This window comes from Hippocampus bargibanti, linkage group LG03 (genome assembly GCF_051943395.1).
Source record: "Hippocampus bargibanti isolate YZ-2025 linkage group LG03, ASM5194339v1, whole genome shotgun sequence".
NCBI classification, from domain to species: Eukaryota; Metazoa; Chordata; class Actinopteri; order Syngnathiformes; family Syngnathidae; genus Hippocampus; species Hippocampus bargibanti.
The window spans coordinates 8765345-8786293 of NC_142736.1; the positions used below are offsets into that span (position 1 = coordinate 8765345).

General features: G+C 43.6%; 1 protein-coding gene across 1 annotated transcript in view; it reads left to right on the forward strand.

The window, feature by feature from the left end:
* Nucleotides 1-18165: 18165 nt before the first annotated feature.
* The window catches only part of LOC148900227 (SH3 and multiple ankyrin repeat domains protein 2-like), a 281991-nt gene continuing 279207 nt past the window's right edge, over nucleotides 18166-20949 (forward strand). Inside the window, exons 1-3 of the mRNA XM_088993047.1 lie at nucleotides 18166-18244; nucleotides 20648-20724; nucleotides 20805-20882. Coding sequence (XP_088849173.1) covers nucleotides 18166-18244; nucleotides 20648-20724; nucleotides 20805-20882 — 234 coding nt within the window. The remainder of the gene's footprint in view (nucleotides 18245-20647; nucleotides 20725-20804; nucleotides 20883-20949) is intronic.

Genomic DNA, 20949 nt, shown 5'->3' on the forward strand with positions numbered 1-20949 from the left:
GAATAACCCAGTCAGGAACACCACCGCCACCTCTCCAAGACACTTCCATACCTCGATTGGTAAATCTTCAGGCCCGAGTGCCTTTCCCCCCTTCATCCTATTCAGTGCCCTCCTCACTTCATCCTTGCTAATGTTTGCTACGTCTTGGTCCACAACAGTCACATCTTCTACTCTATGTTCCTTCTCATTTTCCTCATTCATCAATTCTTCAAAGTACTCTTTCCATCTTGCCATCACACTACTGGCACCTGTTAATACATTGCCATCTCTATCCTTAATCACCCGAACCTGCTGCAGGTCCTTACCATCTTTGTTTCTCTGTCTCGCCAGCCTGTAAAGATTCGCCTTCCTTGCTGTCCAGCCGGACATACAAGTCATCATAGGCCTCTTGTTTGGCCTTTGCCACCTTTACTTTAACCGTGCGCTGCATCTCCTTGTACTGCTGTCTACTCTCGTCCGTCCTCTCAGTGTCCCACTTCTTCTTTGCTAACCTCTTTCTCTGTATACACTCCTGCACGTCCCCATTCCACCACCAAGTGTCCTTATCTACCTTTCTTCCACTCGATACACCAAGTACTTTCCGACCTGTGTCTCTGATTATGTTCGCTGTCGTTTGCCAGTCATCTGGAAGGACCCCTTGCCCACCCAGTGCTTGTCTTACCTCCTTCCTAAATGTAATGCAACACTCTTCCTTTTTCAACTTTCACATTTTGTCCTCACTTCAGCCTTTGGTTTCTTCATCTTCCTCACTGCCAGCGTCATCCTACACACCCCCAACCTATGCTGTCTGGCTACACTCTCACCAACCAATACTTTGCAGTCACTGGTTTCCTTTCGATGGCGCCGTTGACACAAAATGTAGTCTACCTGTGTACTTCTCCCTCCACTCTTATAGGTCACCCTATGTTCCTGTCTCTTCTGAAAGAAAGTATTCACAACAGCCATTTCCATTCTCTTCGCAAAGTCAACCACCATCTGTCCTTCAGCGTTCCTCATCTGGATTCCAAACCTGCCCATCACCTCCTCATCATCTTTGTTTGCAGCGCCAACATGTCCATTGAAGTCTCCACCAATTACAACCCTCTGACTTCTCGGGATGTTCTGTATGACTTCATCAAAGTCCAACTAGAATTTCTCTTTCTCCGCCAGCTCACATCCTACTTGTGGGGCATACCCGCAAACAACATTGAACATCACGCCTTCAATTTCTAGCTTCAGACATCATCATTATATCCCATACTCTTTTTACTTCTAAGACATTCCTAACAAACTCCTCTTTTAAGATAACCCCAACTCAATGTCTCTTTCTGTCTTCAACATGATAGAACAACTTAAACCCTGACCCTAAGCTTCTAGCCTTGTTCCCTTTCCACCTGGTCTCCTGCGCACACAGTATGTCTACCTTCCTTCTCTGCATCATGTCAACCAGCTCTCGACCTTTAGCTGTCATTGTTCCTACATTCAAAGTTCCTACTCTTAGTTCTATACTATTGGCGTTCCATTTCTCTCTTTTCCTCCAGGCACAGCTGCCTCCTCTCCTTCTTCGACCAACAGTAGTCAATTTTCCACTGGCACCCTGAAGGTCAACAGTACCAATAGCGGCCATTGTTAATCCGGGCCTCGACCGATCCGGTATGGGATTCAGAAGTTTGATTTGCATTTGTTTTGGCAATTTTTTTTTACGTCGGATGCCCTTCCTGACACAACCCTCTGTATTTATCCGGGCTTGGGACCGGTACAACAAGACACTGGCTTGTGTCCCCTTGTGGCTACATTTGATTTCTGAGTGAGCACAGGCAAAAAAAAAAATATGTGGGTCCTAAAATCATTTTTTTCTTGAGTTTCATGAATATGTTTTTTTCATGTTTGAAATTGGGTTCCCACGGGTCAAAACCCATGCACACCATATCCCCACCATGTAGCAAAACGTGTGTGTGTGTGTGTGTGTGTGTGTGTGTGTGTGTGTGTGCGTGTGTGTGTGTTTGTGTGTGTGTATGTGTGTGTGTGTGTGTGTGTGTGTGTGTGTGTGTGTGTGTGTGTGTGTGTGTGTGTGTGTGTGTGTGTGTGTGTGTGTGTCTGTGTCTGTGTCTGCACACACATAGGCGCACCCATGCAATCGAGCAATATGGATTTGATTGGATGTACAGTCAGACCTCAGCTTACCAACCTAATTGGTTCCCATACAGAGTGTATAAGCTAAAACGTGTGTATCACAAAAAAAATCCCATTGGAAACTATTAAAATGGGAATAATCAGTTGCTGGGTTTCCATAAAATATACTTTTTAACTAAACAAGCCTTAAAACCACACACAACATACCTTATTATATGTCTAATACATGTGCTATTGTATTGTAATAAAATAAATACACTGCACTATATAATAAAGTCACTTTATTTACATTTGTGATGGTCATTGATGGCTTGATGGAATGACGTTGGAGGTCAGAGGTCAAAGGGAATTGCTGTTTGCAAAGAGTCACATTCCATAGGTACTGTAATGAAAGAAATAAACTGTGCGATAAAATAAAGTCGTTTTATTTACCTTTATGATGGTCATTGATGGCTTGATGGAATGGTGTTGGAGGTAGAAGGTCAGAGGGAATTGCTGTTTGGAAAGAGAGCCACATTACATGAGGACTGTAATTAAAGAAATAAACTGTGCTGTAAAATAAAGTTTTAGTTACCTTTTAGATGGTCATTGATGACTTATGGAAGGAGAGTCACCTTCCACAAGGACTGTTGGTAACTTAACCTCTGGTGTGGCTTCTCTTCTTTGCTTCTTTGGAGACTCCTCATAATTTTTTTGCTGATTAAAAACCTCTTAATTGACACCTGTTGCTTTCTGACTTTTAAGGTCTTATGAAGCTGATGCATCACATTATCGCTCATCATGTTGATGATTGTCATAGCCACAGTCTTTCCTGGATGGAACTGTTCGGTAAAAGCCTGCACATCATTCCACTTTGCCAACATTGCCTTTATAAGCTCACTTGATGCTGCAACCATCTCATCCTCCTCACCCTCAGATGTTCTCGAACCATCCGTTGCTGGCTTTAAAATCCTCAATAAGCGCCGAACTTCCAGTTTGGCGCGATATCGGCGTGAATTAGCCATGCTTTCTCACATAAAATAGATTTACTCACGCTGGCGCCGGGTAGCTGCTTTTCGTTAATCCAAATTAACAGAAGTTTTTCAACTTCTTCGATTGCCCGAGGCCGTCGCTTTGAGAGCACGGAAACACCTTTTGCAACAAACGCACCTTTGATGGCTTCTCTGTTCCGGAGAATGGTAGCAATGGTTGACTTAGCATAGCTGTGCTTGGCCACTAAATCACACAAACGCACACCTCGTTCATGCTTTTCAATTACAGTAAAGTCTTGTTATATCGATATCGGTTATATCGATAGTACTGCTTATTACGATACTATTTCTATGAACGCAAGGAGAAAATTTACATGCCGCAGGATCGGATATATCGATAGTCCGGTTATATCGATATTTTTTTCAGACTCCCGAGAATATTGATATAACGAGACTTTACTGTATCTCTTTCTTCTCAGCGACGGTGATTTTATTTTGTGTCTTCTTGGGCTGAACACGAGCCTGTGGTAGGGTTTTTTTTTGTTCCCATAATAGTAAAATTATCAGCAAAAACCTCCAAGGAGGCGATCGACATGTGCATTAAATGAGAGGGGGTGTGGAAAGTAGCACCGTCTGGAGCGCTGTTCAGTAGTGTGCTTCCGTCGAAGATCACTCCGCCAGATCCGAAGGTCATGTGCGCTGTTGTTTTTCCGCCGAAGATTACTCCACCAGCCATGGTGGGTGTGTATCATGAAAATTGTGAGTATTTCAAGGTTTAATTTTAAATACATTTGACGTTCGTAAGATGACAAGTTGGTAAAATAAAGTGTTCGTAAGCTGAGGTCTCACTGTACCTTTATTCGCCGCGCAGTGGAGAAATTTACATTTCACAGCAGCAGAGTTATGAAAGGAAGAGGAAAGGAAAGAAAGAAGTAGAAAACAATTCAGGAGCTGCTGGAAAAGAAACAACTCTCGCGGCGCCATCTTGAAGTAAAAAAAAACAAAATAGCAACTACGTCTGTGTAAGCTCTCAGTCGTACAGGAGTGGTCCATCGATGAGAAGGTTTCTTCAGCCGTCATCTGTACAAATTTGAAGGTTTCGGACGTTTCGCCTTCTATCCAAGAGGCTATATATATATAGGGATATATAAATAGGGCCGATACGACCAGTCAGACTTTAGTTCGCAGACAAAGCCTCTTGGATAGGAGGCGAAACGTCTGAAACTTTCAAATTTGTACAGATGACGGCTGAAGAAACCTTCTCATCAATTAAATAGCAACTTACATAACAACACAAAGACACATAGAGTCATTCATTCTTCAGCACTCGCTCTACCCTCTTTATTGTCACATCCTGATTGATGTCAGGTGCGCACCCGTCCCCTGCCTGTTCCTGCGGCTCGCACACCTGATTTCCATTCACTAATGTGCCTTCTGACTATAAAAGTCACCCGGTTAGTCTCAGTATTCGCCGGTGTATTTCCCGTTGTGATTTATTACCTCCACCGTACGCCACACTGTAAAACCCAACAAGTTGAAAGTACTCAAAATTTATATGGCAACTGATTACGTCAAAAATTTTGAGTACAGTTAACTCAAAATGTTTGAGTACAGATTACTCAAAATGTTTGAGTAGCGTTAACTCAAAATGTTCAAGTAGTTTACTCAAAATGTTTGAGTAGTGTAAATAAATTTTATGAGTTTGTCTGAACTTAAAAGTTATGAGTTTGATTGAGCTTAAATGTTATGAGTTTGTTTGGACATAAATGTTATGAGTTGAAATTAAAAGATGTACTTTCAGTTTACTCTAATGTTTTCTTAATTTTTAAATTAAAATTAGGTTTCATATTTAAGCTTAACCAACTCAAATTTATAATGTTCCATGAAAACATATATTCATGTATACTGTACTTACATTTGTCTAAAAACAAAAACACACCTCACGTCTGTTTTAGTTTACATTTTTTTATTAAGGTTTAAAACAACCTTTGATAAAACAAACGATAACAGTACCAAAATGTGCAGCATGTCCACGTACCAAAACAACAAATAAACCCCTGAGCAGAAGATGTGAAATAAACACAACAAAACAAAACAAAAAAAAAAAAAAATATACTCTGCTGTTCTGTCAAAAAAATAAATTCTTTGAAAAGCATATACTTGAATAAATACAACCGAATACATTTCAATGTACTCGTTATAAGGTGCAAATCAAGGTAAAACTTACTAAAAACAAACACAGTATTCCTGAAACGAAAAAAGACATTTTGGTGGAATCCAAGTTTACATATCAAAGTATTAATAGAAAATCAGTCACAAACAGGTATACAAAGCAGAGTAAAACTGAAGTTACTTATCGAGTGTTGCTCTGTTCCGTAATATTGGAGGCACTGGTGCCTCCAATATTACGGAACAATATTACGGAACAAAGCATTTTTCAAACTTAGCAGGCATGGTTTGAGTGGTCTGTTATCATCAAGACACAGCAGTGTTTTCTGAATGAAGGTGAATGTGTGGATTAATTTTTTTGGGAGAATCTAAATGCAGTGCATACATTAAACCAAACAAGAGGAGGTGTGCATCAGCCAACCTGGGGAGACATCTCACAATAATGCCATCTTCTATCACAACAGAAATGCTGTCGGGGTTAAACAAGATGGCACTAGTGAGGTTGTCAGTTGTTACGGAGAGAAGTGCGACAGGAGTGTTTTCAATGTCTGGATCCTCTTCCCACTGCAAAATACACACAAACGTACACCTACAGAATAAAGTAAAAGGTTATAGCATATATTGTGGCCATAGATAGACATTTGTGTTAAGTCAGGTAATACATACATTGCATGTCTTGAAGAACTCGGAGTCATCTTCTTGTAGGTATGATGGGAGCGCACGAAGGGCCAGACTGCGTCTCATGTGTATATCTGTGTATACTGAAAAGTGCAAATGCAATTGCTGTCGAGACATGGCAGTGGGCTGACTCTTGAATACTGGAAATGTTGCAAACGATAATGGCTAAATAACTTCGCCCGAGTAGCCAGGGATGTAGAACACAGTTTGCATCTCCAGTCCATGTTAGGCCTGCAATTGCATTAAACATTTTTCAAGAATGAGTACGTGATTGGATAAGCAAAGTAAAGTTGGTGTGATTCTAGTGGGTCCAAATTAAAGACAGTTACGGATTATTATAGCTCAAATCCAAGCATATCCTTCGTAATAGTTTGGAACCTCCGCACTATCACTATTGCAATTTAACAACTGCATCACTGTAATTGATAGAGTGTTTATGCACATTAGTAAACATATTACGTTATTTCATGTTTAGAATTAGTAAACATGTGTTTTTTCATGTTTATCTTTGCATATATTATGAATTGTGCACGTTTAATTTCAGTCTAATTTAGTTAAATAAAACTATCAGTCTTATTAGTTCAATAGTCGTTGCAAAGAAGCAACAGCTCCAACTCCAATCTGAGACCCGCCCAACACTGAGCTGTTCGTAACTGATTGGACAACAGATCGCCACTGTGTATGTTTAAAAACTTGTCAGAGCGGGAGCTCGTTCTCTTTTGCTCTTTGTCTCGTTGTTCTCTTTGCTCGTGTGCTCATGTCTTCGTCCCACCGAGACGAGAAGTGCTTTTTTTGTCTCATTAGAATAAAGTAGTTTTTTGTTCACCACCTATCGTACTTGCTGATATTTTTATCAAGTGAACTTCCGACAATACCGAACCAGGAAAGACGAACAAGAAGTTTTAACCGAACATTAATTGGTGCCGAAAAACCCGTGCCAGTCAACCAGCCTTAGCGTGAGGACTACCACCTGGGCGACCCAGTCAGGGCGAGACGGGAACACAGCTAAAAAAGCTCCTGGTGGTTCGGCCCGTTTTAAAATTTTGACGGGACACGACGCGTAGAGACGCGCGTCGAACCTGCTCCTTGACTGGCTGCGACCTACGGAAGAAACGAACATTCTTCGCTCTTCACTGAAGCCTGCTTGTGCAATCCGCGCGAGAGATGGAAAGAATCACTCCTTTCCGGTGGCGTTGTGGCTCCTAACGTTCTGGCTGTACAACTACACGGCAGTATTCAAAAGTTCACTAAGTAAGTAGCGCGCTAGCTAGCAGCCATTATTTGAATGCATTGTGAGACTACTCCTGGCCAGAGCAGTCTTTTCCACTTGACTCACGTACGAACCGGTGTGAAGCGATTTTCGTTAGGCAAGGTGGCCAAATGAGAATACGTATGCCGGCGGAGGAGTGCATATTAATGTGCACGAGACATCCACACGCCGAATTGTGATTCGGAAGTTTTCCAGCGAAAGAATATTGATCACAAGGTGGTGATAGCTGGGATTCAGTTTGTGTGGTGTACCACTTTTATTCTGAAAAGCGGAAGTATTTTAGGGCAGCTGCTACAATACGAAGTCAAGAGGAAAGAAATAAGATCAAAAATACATTCTTAAATTGGTTTGTCTATGCTAGTATAGTGGCACAGAGAAAGTTCTTTGTCTCGGAGAGAAAAAAAAGGGTGGGGGCGAAGTCATTTGAGCCGTTGGTGTGTGTGTGTGCGTGTGTGCGTAAGAGCATTCCTTGTGTGTGTGCGTGAACGCGCATCCTGGCTGAGGATTGGCGCGAATCAAGCCCTTTGTTCTTGGGTTTGAATCAACATCGCGAGGTGTGCTTCCTTTCTGGTGATAGTTAAAGAAGGAATTTGTTGTTGCAATCGTGAAAATGGGTGCTATTTCTTCTAAAAAGACCCCAATTCATAGGGATGTAGAGTTTATGTCCAAAAAGTTCCCAGGAAGCGAACTTTATTGCAAGAAGTGGATGGACTGTAGTACGTTCTCTGGTGCGTTGCAACTACAACCTTTGAAAGAGGTCATGTTTCGATTAATACTTCAGGAAGCAGCCGCGATGAAAAAATCTCTTGGAAAGATACATGCCGAGATAATTGCCTGTGAAGCTTGGATTGCGCAGGCAAAAATCAGGGAGAGGGAAATGGAAGCCAAACGAATGAAAAAAGAGGAGAAAGCGATCGTTGCAATGTCTTCCAAAGTGAGCTCTGACGATGAGACTGTGGCTTCGTCTGTTGCACGTCCCAATGAAAAGTTGGTGGAAAATGGAAAGCAGCCATTGTTTCAATCCCCAGAGCTCCCCCACGGGAGGCGAGGGGGAGAGGCGGGGGGCTGCCCCGGGCAGGCGCCACAACCCCCCTCCTACCACTCCTCCTCCTTCTCTTCCCCCTCCTCCTTCTACCCCTCCTCCGCAGGGCTGAAGAAAGGGGAGGACGCCATCTGTTCAACCCCTGTGGGGCGGGTGGGCCCCCCTGGGTGCCCCCCCCCCCCGTGATGACTCCAAATGTCTGTTGGGCTGACCAGCAGAATGGAGCGCTTATGACCCCTACTGGAGGAATACGAGGATTACAACCTGATATGGCAAATCAGATTGCTGCTGATTGTGTCTCTTCGCATACAAGGAGCAAAGCAAATTGTTCTGGACAATTGTATCCGTTTGAAGAGTTGAATGGAATTAAAATGAATAATGGAAGTGACTGTGACGCCTTACCACTTATTCAGGTAGCAAATCCTAATTCTTCAAGCATACATGATCAAACTATCTTGGTTTATCGGCCATGGGGCGACAGTGATGTCGCAGAGGCGTGTAAAGGACTAGGTAATGTTGAAAATGCAGAAAGTTGGACTGAGAATTTTGAGGAATTATGTGCTTCTTACCAGTTGAATGGACAAGAAACACTTAAGGTTCTCCGGGGATGCTTGGGACACCATTGGGATCGGGTGAAAGGTGACTTTACTGGGAAAACATCGACGGGAACAAACATGACGTATGAGGAAGCGACAACCCAACGAAGATTGATTTGTGAAAACATCCGAACATTATGGAAAAAAACACCAAACTTTGGCTTGATTCAGAATTGTAGACAGTTACGTGGGGAAGATATTAACATTTTTCGGGGACGCTTGGAAAATATTTTTCGAAACCACTGCTGTATTCCTGAATCTGCTGATGAGAATTCCATATATGTCAACCAATTCAAGCAAACATTTTTGCAGAATTTGACGCCTGAAATTGGAGATTTCATTCGCAAACATTATGTCCAACACCGGACTGGAAGGTTGGTTGATCTCATGGAGTGGGCAATACACGCCCAAGAAGTGGTGAGAAAAAAGTGGGGAAATGGTGCAAATTCGCCGATGGAACATGTGATGGCATCTACCATGGGTACCATAATGGAGAACGTGTTATACCAGGATCGGATGAAGAGACGGATGCCGCACAATGATCGATGCTACAGTTGTGGCAGTGTAGGGCATATTGCTCGCCACTGCAAAAAGAAACCTATACCGAAAAGGAAACATGGGAAATCTTACAGACCTCCACCATATAATACGCGATATGGTGAAGGACAGAAAACAAAACATTCAGATTGACGCGAGGAACCCCATTTCAACACTGATGACAACAAGCACAACAGTGGGAAATGGGAATCAATAAAACCAGTTGAAATCTTGGATTTGACTAATGTATTTGCCTTGACCTTACCGGAAAACGAAAAACCTTATTATTGGCTAAAAAACGGGAAAAAGGATGTCAAATTTCTTTGCGATAGTGGTGCATGCAGATCAGTGTTAAGAGAGACCATTCCAGGTGTCACTCCGAGTCGACAACAAATTTCTGTGGTATCTGCAGATGGGAAAGTGACATTGTTACCGATTTCTAAACCAATAAAAATTTTAGATGAGGGACTAACTCCATACAAGGTCACTATGGTCTTGAGTGGAGAGTGTCCTATAAATTTGTTGGGGAGAGACCTGTTACAAAAATTGCAAATAGCTTTAATACCAACAGAAGAAGGGTATAAACCCAAAAAAGTGAATTTTCTGGAGTCCTTCGTAGTTGACGCTATGGGGGACCCAGTAAAGGTCGATTCATTAGAATTATGATGGCCACTTTAGGGGCGGAGGACTTTCCAGACGTCCCTGCCACCCTTTGGTCATCGGGAAAAACTGATGTGGGCTTACTTAAAACAGCAAAACCAGTTGAAGTATTGCCTAAAACGACTTATCGAACAAGACTTAAACAATATCCATTAAAACAGGATGCTATTATTGGCATCACCCCTGTAATACGGGATATGGTGAAAGCTGGTATTTTGATTGAAGACCCAACTTGTGAATGTAATACACCGATATTTCCTGTTAAAAAAGTGGAATCTGGAGTTTGGAGAATGGTGCATGATTTACGACAGATAAATAAATCCATACAATCACGTGCTCCGTGTGTGCCAGACCCGCACACATTATTGAACAGTTTAAAACCTGACAAAAAATGGTTTACAGTAATTGATTTGAGCAATGCCTTTTTCTCCATTCCATTACACAAAAATTCACGTCATTGGTTCGGATTTACATTTAATGGGAAAAAATATACATATACAAGATTACCACAAGGGTTTACAGATAGTCCTACAATTTTTTCACAGGAAATGTCTTCGTGTATTGCTGATTTTAAACATCCTGAATCTTCTCAGATTCTTTTGTATGTTGACGACATCTTAATTGCTTCACCGACTGAAGATGAGAACAAGACTGTATCAATAGCTTTGTTCCAATATTTAGCGAATACAGGTAACAAAGCTTCTTTGGATAAATTGCAGTTCTGCCAAGAAGAAGTAGTTTTCTTAGGACATCTTTTGTCAAGAAAGGGAAGAGAGTTGACAACTAAGAGAAAACAGACAATTTTGCAGGTTCCTCGACCTAAGACGAAAAAACAGATGATGACGTTTTTGGGACTGTGCAATTATTGCAGAACTTGGATTCCGCATTATGCACAAGTGACCCAACCATTATTGACACTTATATACCAAGATGAAATGGCACTGAAAGACTCTATTCAGTGGACCGAAGAGGGCAGTAAAGCATTTACAGAATTAAAAAAATTGATAGCAAACACTAGTGTCTTAGCCTTACCTGACTATGACAAACCTTTTGTTCAAACAGTTGACTGCAAAGACAAATACATGACTTCAGTCCTGTTACAAAAGCATGGACAAAAGCTGAGACCAGTTGCATTTTATTCTAAAAGACTGGATCCAGTAGCTGCAGCTCTTCTACCATGTGTTAGAGCAGTGTGTGCCGCAGCGTTGGCAGTTCAGTCGTCAGCTGAACTAGTACTTTTTCATCCCACAACGCTGATGGTACCACACTCAGTTGACTTATTAATTACAGGCACGAAAATGACCTTCTTGTCACCAGCACGACATTTGTCTATCATGACAACCCTGCTGGAACAACCACATATAACTGTTGAGAGGTGCAATAGCATTAACCCAGCGACACTTATACCTCTACCTGTGGACGGAGAACCACATTCATGCGTTGACAGAATAAATGAGAACTGCAAACCACGACCAGACTTAAAAGACATACCTTTACCTGACAGCATCTACCTGTACGTTGATGGCTCTGCGTCTAGGTCAGACACAGGGGCTAACAGGGTGGGCTATGCTGTTGTGACCGATGTTGAAATTGTTGCTGATGGCTCATTACCAAACACGTATTCAGCACAAGCAGCAGAAATTGTTGCATTGACTGAAGCGTGTAAATGGGCGGAAGGGAGAACGGTGACGATTTTTACAGACAGTCAATATGCGTTTTCCACACTTCACTGCTTTGCAGCTCAGTGGAACCGCAGAGGAATGACTACATCGAACGGAAAATCTGTCGAACATGCAGATTTATTGAGAAGCTTATTGAAAGCTATCCTCCTTCCAAAAAGTGTAGCTGTATGCAAATGTGCAGCGCACACGAGAGCTAAAGACTTAAAGAAAGAATTACCTCAGGCAATGCGAGAGCGGACGCAGCAGCCAAGAACGCCGCTCAGACTACTTTCAATTTGGTCAATCAAGAAATGCGTGAATTAGTGCCTACACAAGTTTTAAAGGACATGCAAGCGTTAGCTACAAAATCCGAAAAAGATTTGTGGCTTGCCGATGGTGCTAAGCTCGTTGATGAGTTGTATAAAATAGACAACAAACCATGTTTACCGAGAAACATGTTCCCTATGGTGGCTCGATTGAGCCATGGTAGTTCACATATATCAACAGCGGGCATGGTGTTTATAGCAGGGAAAGTATTCCATTTAAGCAGAGGTTTCAATTCGTATGCAAAAAACTTTTGTCGGAGTTGTTTGATTTGCTGTAAACACAATCCACAAGGTAACATGCGACCAAAAAGAGGAACATTTCCACAAGGGTCACACCCCTTTGAAGTGGTCCACATGGATTTCATTGAACTAAGCACAAGTAATTCTTATAAATACTGTTTGGTGTTAATTGATTCATTCACCAAATGGGTGGAAATTGTGCCTTCAAAGAAATCCGATGCATTATCCGTTGCAAAAGCATTATGCAAACATATTATTCCAGAACATGGCATACCAAGAATAATTTGGAGTGATAATGGACCACATTTTGCTAATGACGTAATCACCAAAATTTCTGAACATTTAGGTATTAAATTAAAAAAACACTGTGCATATCATCCACAGAGTGCAGGATTGGTTGAAAGAACGAATGGCACAATAAAAAATCGACTCAGAAAAACCATGGAGGCAACAGGCAAACCATGGCCTGAATGTCTGTTTTTGGTTAAATTATATATGAGAATAACACCCACTAATAACGGCTTAACGCCTTTTGAGATCTTGCATGGCAGACCTTTCATCCTCCCATTATGGGAAGGTGTGCCCTGGCAAGAAAATGAATCAGATCCAGGCGCTTTGTTGGCAAAATGGTTGTGTGAAATGTTTACAACAAAAGAGGTCCAGTCAGCCTGTGTACTGCCGCAGTCTGCCCTGTTGTCTCCACAGGAGCAAAAACTGCTTCGGCCCGGAGACCACGTGCTGATCAAATCAATTAAGAGGAAGTCCTGGTCGGCGCCAAAGTGGGAGGGGCCATTCACCGTGCTGATAACCACGCCAACTGCCATCAAGATCGCCGAGAGATCCACCTGGGTGCATCAAAGCCACTGCAAAATCGTTCACCAACCAGATCCCGAGCAGGTGGTAGAGAGACGGAGCCAAACTACTCAATAGCCATGGGTTTGGTCCACATCATCTTGCTGTATGAATTAGTGGAGGCAATCCAGATGACGCACGTAAAGCCTCCCATTCCATCAGCCTGCCAAACTCCACCATTGCAACCAACGATGGCAGAAAAGTGCCCAAGCTTGACACATCCTGTAGCCTGCTTTCCACTCGAAGCTGCAGGAATTGTGTCATTTCCTCTTAGCGTCCTCGTGAATGAAGAACGACAAGATGGTAGCAATTATCCCCAAGAGTTTTGGTACGCTCGTATCAAGTCGGGGAAGGCTTGGACCACTGGTTGGGATTCCGTTGTGGTCCGTTCTAAGCCTAACACAGAATGAACACAGAACCCTCGCATTCTCCACTCGGCGCGGGGTTGTTTTTCATCGAAAAGAAGGACTAGACCCTGCGCCTGTGTGTCGATTACCGGGGTCTAAACGACATCACCATCCGCAACAAGTACCCGCTCCCACTCATGGATTCGGCCTTCGCACCCCTCCAATCCGCCACAATGTTCACCAAGCTGGACTTGCGTAGCATACCTACCATCATTTGCATCAGAGAGGGGGACAAATGGAAGACTGCATTCAAAACGCCTTTGGGGCATTTTGAATACATGGTGATGCCATTCAGACTTACCAACACCCCCGCCGTATTTCAAAGGCAGGATGTCCGACGGGTCCTGGTGCGGCTCCTGCAAAACCGGATTTATGTGAAGGCAGAGAAGTGTGAGTTCCACATCCGTTCTCTGTCTTTCCTAGGGTTCATCGTGGAGCTGGGGCAACTTCGTGCCGATCCCGCCAAGACCAAAGCGGTGGTAGATTGGCCAACCCCCAAGACGTTCAAACAACTCCAGAAATTTTTGGGGTTTGCCAACTACTACCGCCGTTTTATACGCGATTATAGTCAGAAGGCACTACCTCTAACCCGTCTCACTTCCACCAAGGTTCCGTTTAGGTGGACACCCGAAATTGAGGGTGTGTTTAACCGTCTCCGACGCCCCTTCACCAACACCCCAGTATTACCCTATCCTGACCCGGACCACGCGTTTGCGGTTGAAGTGGACGCATCGGAGTCCGGGGTGGGGGCAGAATTATCGCAGCGCTCCCCAGTTGACCAGAAACTCCACCCGTGCGCCATCTTCTCCCGTCATCTCAGCCCCGCGGAGGCCAATTATGACATGGGAAACTGGGAACTGCTGGCAGTCATCCTGTCCCTGCAGGAGTGGACACATTAGCTTGAAGAGGCGAAACGTCTCTTCACGGTGTTCACCAACCACAAGAACCTGGCGGGCCTGCGGTCGGCCAAAAGACTGAATTCAAAGTCAAAGTCAAAGTCAAAGTCAGCTTTATTGTCAAACGGACTAATATGCATCACATACAGCACAAATGAAATTAATGTCCTCTCGGACCCAGCGTGCAAGACATGCAAGGCACTTATAATGTGGCTAAAAGACATACAATTGACAACAGACAAAACTTGTAAAGTGAGGTAGTGTCGTCTGGAAAGTGAGGCAGTGACGTATGTAAAGTGAGGTAGTGACATATTTAAAGTGAGGATGTGACGTACATAAAGTGACGTAATGTCGTAATTGCAAAAACAAACAACAAGAAAGGGTTGAAATGAGGTCTTGCAGAAAAAAAAATGAGAAAGAACAAAAAAATAGAGTTCAGGAAGATCGTACAGCATGTAGCGTGTACTCAGAGTTCGGCGAGTGTGGCAGTGTGAAGGGGCAGGCTGGGCAGGGCTGGAAGGGAGTTGAGTCTCCGGACTGCCTGGTGGCAGAAACTGTCCTTTGACTCTGCAGTCTCCTACCCGATGGCAGCAGGCTGAAGAGGCTGTGGGAGGGGTGTGTGGGATCGCCAGCGATTCTGATGGCTCTGCGGGTGAGGCGGGTGTTGTAGATGTCCTGAAGGGGGGGGGGGGGGGGGGGGGGGAGACACCGATGATCTTCTCAGCTGTCCTCACGATGCGCTGCAGAGTCTTACGGCAGGACACGGTGCAGGCGCCGTACCACACGGTGATACAGTGATTCGCGCCTGTCACGCTGGTGTCAACAGAACTATCCACCTTGTAGCCCAGTGTTTCTGGTGGCCAGAGCTCAGGACGGACATAGCTGAATTTCGTGAAGGCATACCCGTCCTGCGCCTATGGGAAGGTCTCTCACCAGCCCCCGGCGGGACTTCTCCAGCCTTGGTCCCACATCTCCCTGGATTTCGTCATGGGCCTTCCCTGCATCCTCGACCGCTTCTCTAAGTCGGCCCACTTCATCCCATTAACCAGGTTGCCGTCCGCCATTATGACGGGCCAACTCCTGGTTAACCACGTCGTCTGTCTCCGTGGGATTCCGGTGGACATCGTGTCGGACCGGGGACCACAGTTTGTGTCCAAGATATAGAAACGTTCTGCAGGTCCATAGGGGCGTCGGCGAGCTTGTTGTCTGATTACCACCCTCAGTCCAACGGCCAGACGGAGCGTGTTTATTACAAGCTCAGTGTTGAAAGCAAACATGCAGCTGTAGCATCCATTGATGAAAAGATATGGGTTTGTTTCATGGCTACATTCTGTGGTTTCTTTCACTTTTGACTACCAATGCGAGATCGATTTCCTCCAGCTGGAAGTTAGTTGAATTGTGTAGTATGAACAGACAAGTAGTAATGGATACCTTTGTCTTTTGACCTCAGTTACAATGTTTGAGTAATGTCTTTGAATATGATAGGATCTATCATGTTTAAAGACTGGTTCCAACACCTATCAGATCGGTGTTGGCACCAGTCTAAGTCACAATGAATGTCGTGATTCGTAATGGACATCTTTGAATACCTCGGACGGAAGTAACTTTGTTTGGTTGGCAGTCAACCATGTAACTGAAAGGACATTAGCTATGATTACCGTGTCCAGTAATGGCTGAAACAAGAAATTTGCATTTGCTAAAAAGCCACAACCATGCCCCCCCACACCCTCACCTTCAGCTTCACTTATTTTGTCAGAATCCACTAACATCATATGTCCCTGCGTCAAAGTAGTATTTTTAAAAGTGATTTGAATATTGCCTCTTTCATTTAAATTAATGAATGTTAATTAAAAACAAGCCTTGTTAAAATCTGGGTTTTTGTCTTTATAAATTCTCAGTCATCCAACTCATGATAATCCCGAGAGGTTGATTCAAGGCATCTGCACTCATCATAGTTGAATGTGTTTTTCTTTGATAATTCTGTTTATTCCTGGTGAAGTAAAGGAAAATGTCTTTTAGATTTCATACACCACACATAGGGAGGCCTAGTAGTCGAGTGGTTAGCACGCCGGCTTCACAGTGCAGAGGTCGCCAGTTCATGTACCGCTCTGGCCTCCCTGTGTGGAGTTTGCATGTTCGCTCCCCGGGCCCGCGTGGGTTTTCTCCGGGTCTTCCGGTTTCCTCCCACATTCCAAAGTCAAAGTCAAAGTCAGCTTTATTGTCAAATATGCTAATATGCATGACATACAGCACAGATGAAATTAATGTCCTCTTGGACCCAGCGTGCAAGACATGCAAGGCACTTATAACGTGGCTAAAAAAGACATACAATTGACAACAGACAATACATGTAATTTCTGTATGTAAAGTGAGGTAGTGTCGTATGGAAAGTGAGGCAGTGACGTATGTAAAGTGAGGTAGTGACATATGTAAAGTGAGGAAGTGACGTATATAAAGTGACGTAATGTAGTAATGCAAAAACGAACAACAAAAAACATGCATGGCAGGCAGAATGCACACTCCAAAAAAGACACATCCACGCGTCTGGTCTTATTAAGACGGCAGCATCGTGGAGATGAAGACAGTCACTGTTGTGACACCCGTCACATATATACATGGCACTTCCATGCTTGAGACCCCACAACGAGATGACAGTCACCAAACTAAGAATCAACCTCCTTCCTAAGTTATAGCAGCCCAATAATAACCTATTTCCCGTTCCCATTTATAAAACATTCATTGCCACCCATTGACTGTGAACTTTATAATCTGAATGTGGTGAAGAAAATACGGTAACTCGTAAAACACAAGTGCACATGGAATGTTAAATTTAAATAATGGCTGGTGTCTTTTTTATCCATGTGAATAACAGTACAGTAATACATTGGCTGACTAACTTAATTGATTCCCAGACAGATTGTGTCAGGCGAAAAGTGTGTATCCCAGACATTAAGTTCCCATACGAAACCATTAAAATGAGAATAATCCCTTCCTAGGTCCCCATAAAATATAATTCTCTACTTTCTAATTTTCTAAGCCTTAAAAATACACAAAATATACCTTATTTTGTGTATAATAAATGTTCCATGGTGTTGTAATTAAAGAAATAAACTGTACTTTAATAAAGTCGTTTTATGTACCTTTGTGATGGTCGTTGATGGCTTGATGGAATGGAGTTAGCATTAAACACTTGATGAGGAACGTAGCCTTCTTCTTTCACCCTCTTGGGAGTCGGACGGACATCACGGCACGACTTGCTCGACTCCACGCCACAATCAAGCTCTGAGCGTCACCTGCCTGGGAGATCTGACGACGAACCTACTTACAAATAAAGAGAAACATCAAACTCTTTATTGGCCAGCCAGGATTTTTTTGTCTACTCCTCCTCAGCCCAATCAACTCTCCAAATGGAAAGAACCAGATTTCCCAGCCGCCCGTGAACCTGGCATCTTCACAGCAGGACCCCTCAAGCCGAGCTCCCGATGGACCGCCACCACCCGTTGGCGCCCCGACCCCACCGTGAAACCTGCCGCACCCTGATGGCCGACAACGTCCAATTCGCCTGCCGACTCTGCAACGAGCTGCATCGTTTGTGTCCACGATCGGACATCGTATATGTCCACGATCGGACATCGCTTATGTCCACGATCGGACTTCGGGAAGACGCTTCATGGCCGACTCGGCCGCCGACGTCAGCGTGCTCCCTCAGCGTCCTGCCATGGCAGCGCGATCAACGCCACTGTCGCCGATGAGCGGCCTGTCCGACCAACCCCACGCTCCTTCGTCCTCACAGTCCCTCATCGATTCCCCGACTCAACCGACCCCAGGTGAACGACTCAGCGGTGAGAAGACCTTCCGGAATCGACTCGACGACCGCGAGGAAAGTTTCCATTGATCGCGTAACCTGCCTGGGAGATCTGACAACGAACCTACTTACAAATAAAGAGAAACATCAAACTCTTTAGCTACTTCACCATGACGAATCACACAATGAGTCCCTGTACTACGCTTAAGGTTCTCGAACCATCCGTGGCTAGCCTTGAAATCATCTATGGATGACGAACTTCAGGTTGCCTCTTGACGATATCCGAGTGAAGTTGCTGTGCTTTCTCTTCGATCATTTTACTTAGTTCCTCATCAATTGTGTTCTGTTTAGCTGGGTTGATAGCTTTTTGCATCAAGTGTACAGTGGGCTTGTGTGGGTTATCTGTGGAGCCTGATTGATGGGATATTTTAACCTTGCAGTCTACACTCTGCCTTTGAACTATCAATAAAGTTGAAATCAGTCCAAATTGCACTGTTTTCTATCCATTCTCTCCCTCTCTCTCCCTCTCCCTCTGTCGTCTGCCTACCTATTTGATTTGCAGCTCTGTGTTTCTGTAACCCCCCATCACTGCTGCGTTCTTGACCAATCACGTGCGGCTTTAACTGAAGAAAATGTGGTGGGGAATAGAGGACAAAATAAAGTCGCCTTCCATTTCCTTGTTAGGAGAACGGGCTCGTTCGCGAACGACACATCACTCATGGTGGCGCTCTGTGTGTATCCCGAAAAATCGTCCAAGATTAAATTCTCGAGTCTCGCGTTCGTAAGCCGAGGTATTACAGTAAAGTCTTGTTATATCGATATTCTCAGGAGTTAGAAAAAAATGTCGATATAACCGTACTGTCGATATATCCGTCCTGCGCCGAACTGCATTAACAAAAGCCGCCAAAAGAGGGCATCCAAGTGCCATATAAGAAACGGAGCTGGCCATATGAGCTCGCCATTTTGTGCCTCTTTTTTTTGGGTGAGAGATGTTCCCCCAATGTTGCCTCAAAATTGCACATATAATTCTTTAATCGATTGCAAACATGTATGCTTTCCTCTTCAGAACTACAGTGTATTTGAATCATATTCATAACTGAATGTGTAACAAGAAAGTATATTATCAGAATCTGAAGCCATTGTTTGGATTCACAAGCAATGCAAGACGTTTTGGCGTGAAGTCATTTTTATTGGTGTTTTGCATTTGAATAAAAAGTGACATCAGTTGTACTTTAATACACAGTATGGAATGTACAGTAATTTTCAAAATCATCACGCTTCAGCAGACAAAACAAGAAACATTGTTGCAAAAAACGATTGCATACATATACAGTACAGTGGGCATGTACATAACACAACAGGGAAACTGCAACGCTTACATCTTACTGTATTATGTATGCAATTTAAAAAAATCATCAATCTTCTTTTGCTTCCCATTTTTACCTTTTAACACAAACACTTCAATCTCGACTGCTGCACACGAGCTAGCGTCTGAAAATGAAAATGGCGCTGCTGCACGGGAGCTGGTCACGTAACAAACTCACGTGACCAAGTCACGTGACGCGACCAAGTCACGTGACCAAGTCGACCAATGGCGCGACCGATACAGATTTCGATGGTGGTACTGTATAGAAACCCCTAAGCAAATCTTTTGTATCGATATAAACATAGCAAAATGGCCGGCGGGATATGAAAAAGAGCACCGTAGTAACCGGATTATCGTAAAAAGCACGAATCGTACAAAACGAAACTAAGTATACATAAAAAGACGAGAAATGTGCACGGCAAATGAAAATAGTGTCGTAATAAGCAGTATTATCAATATAAACGATATCGATATAACAAGACTTTACTGTATGTTTGTACGAGCAGTATCATGTCGTATTAGCAAAAAAATACATAGTCATCTAATACAGTACTGTGATATTAAATGTGTAAATATAAACATCATCCTTGGTGTAACACTGATAAAAGTACATCTGTGATATGATTAAGGCTCACATTTGGAATGCATCAATATTTGCATCGGAGTCGGTGTGAGTATGTTTTCTAATCCTCAATAACTTGTTATTGATCTAAAAAAAGTCATTTTGTTTTGCGTGTGTGTGTGTGTGTGTGTGTGTGTGTGTGCGTGTGTGTGTGTGTGTGTGTGTGTGTGTGTGTGTGTGCGCGCGCCCGCGTGCGCAGTCCATGCGTGGTTGAGCACTTTGTGGGCGATTTATGCAGCAGATTCAAGCATTCTCCATCTCTCTGTTCTTCACTCTCGCTCTTCTCTCTCGATTTGAACCATCCTCCCTCTCTCCATCATTGGAGGGGAAGAATAGATACACACATACCAGCCAGCAAGGCTGCATTCTTGACATAGGTGGTAGATGTTCTACAGTCTCTCCTCTCCCTGCGCCAGGGATGGGATGATATTAAACAGTTACTGCTCAACTGGCTAATTTTGCTTTGGACAAATCTCTTTTCGCAGGACGACTAGTGACCTTTCTCCTGACCAAAGTAGGAGAATTGAAGAGCCTCTGTGTTGTCATGCATTGTCACTTTTCGTCTTTCTTGAAATGTGTATTCTTTCTCCCCAGGATAAATGTGCAAAAGTACTGCTTGTTCGTGGCGATGACAAAGAAGTGAGGAATTACAACAGCCAGAGTCCTTTTCAGGTACAGTTAAAAATAAAGAGAAACCCCCCCCCCCCCCCCCACGAACTCCCATGTATGTTTATCATTA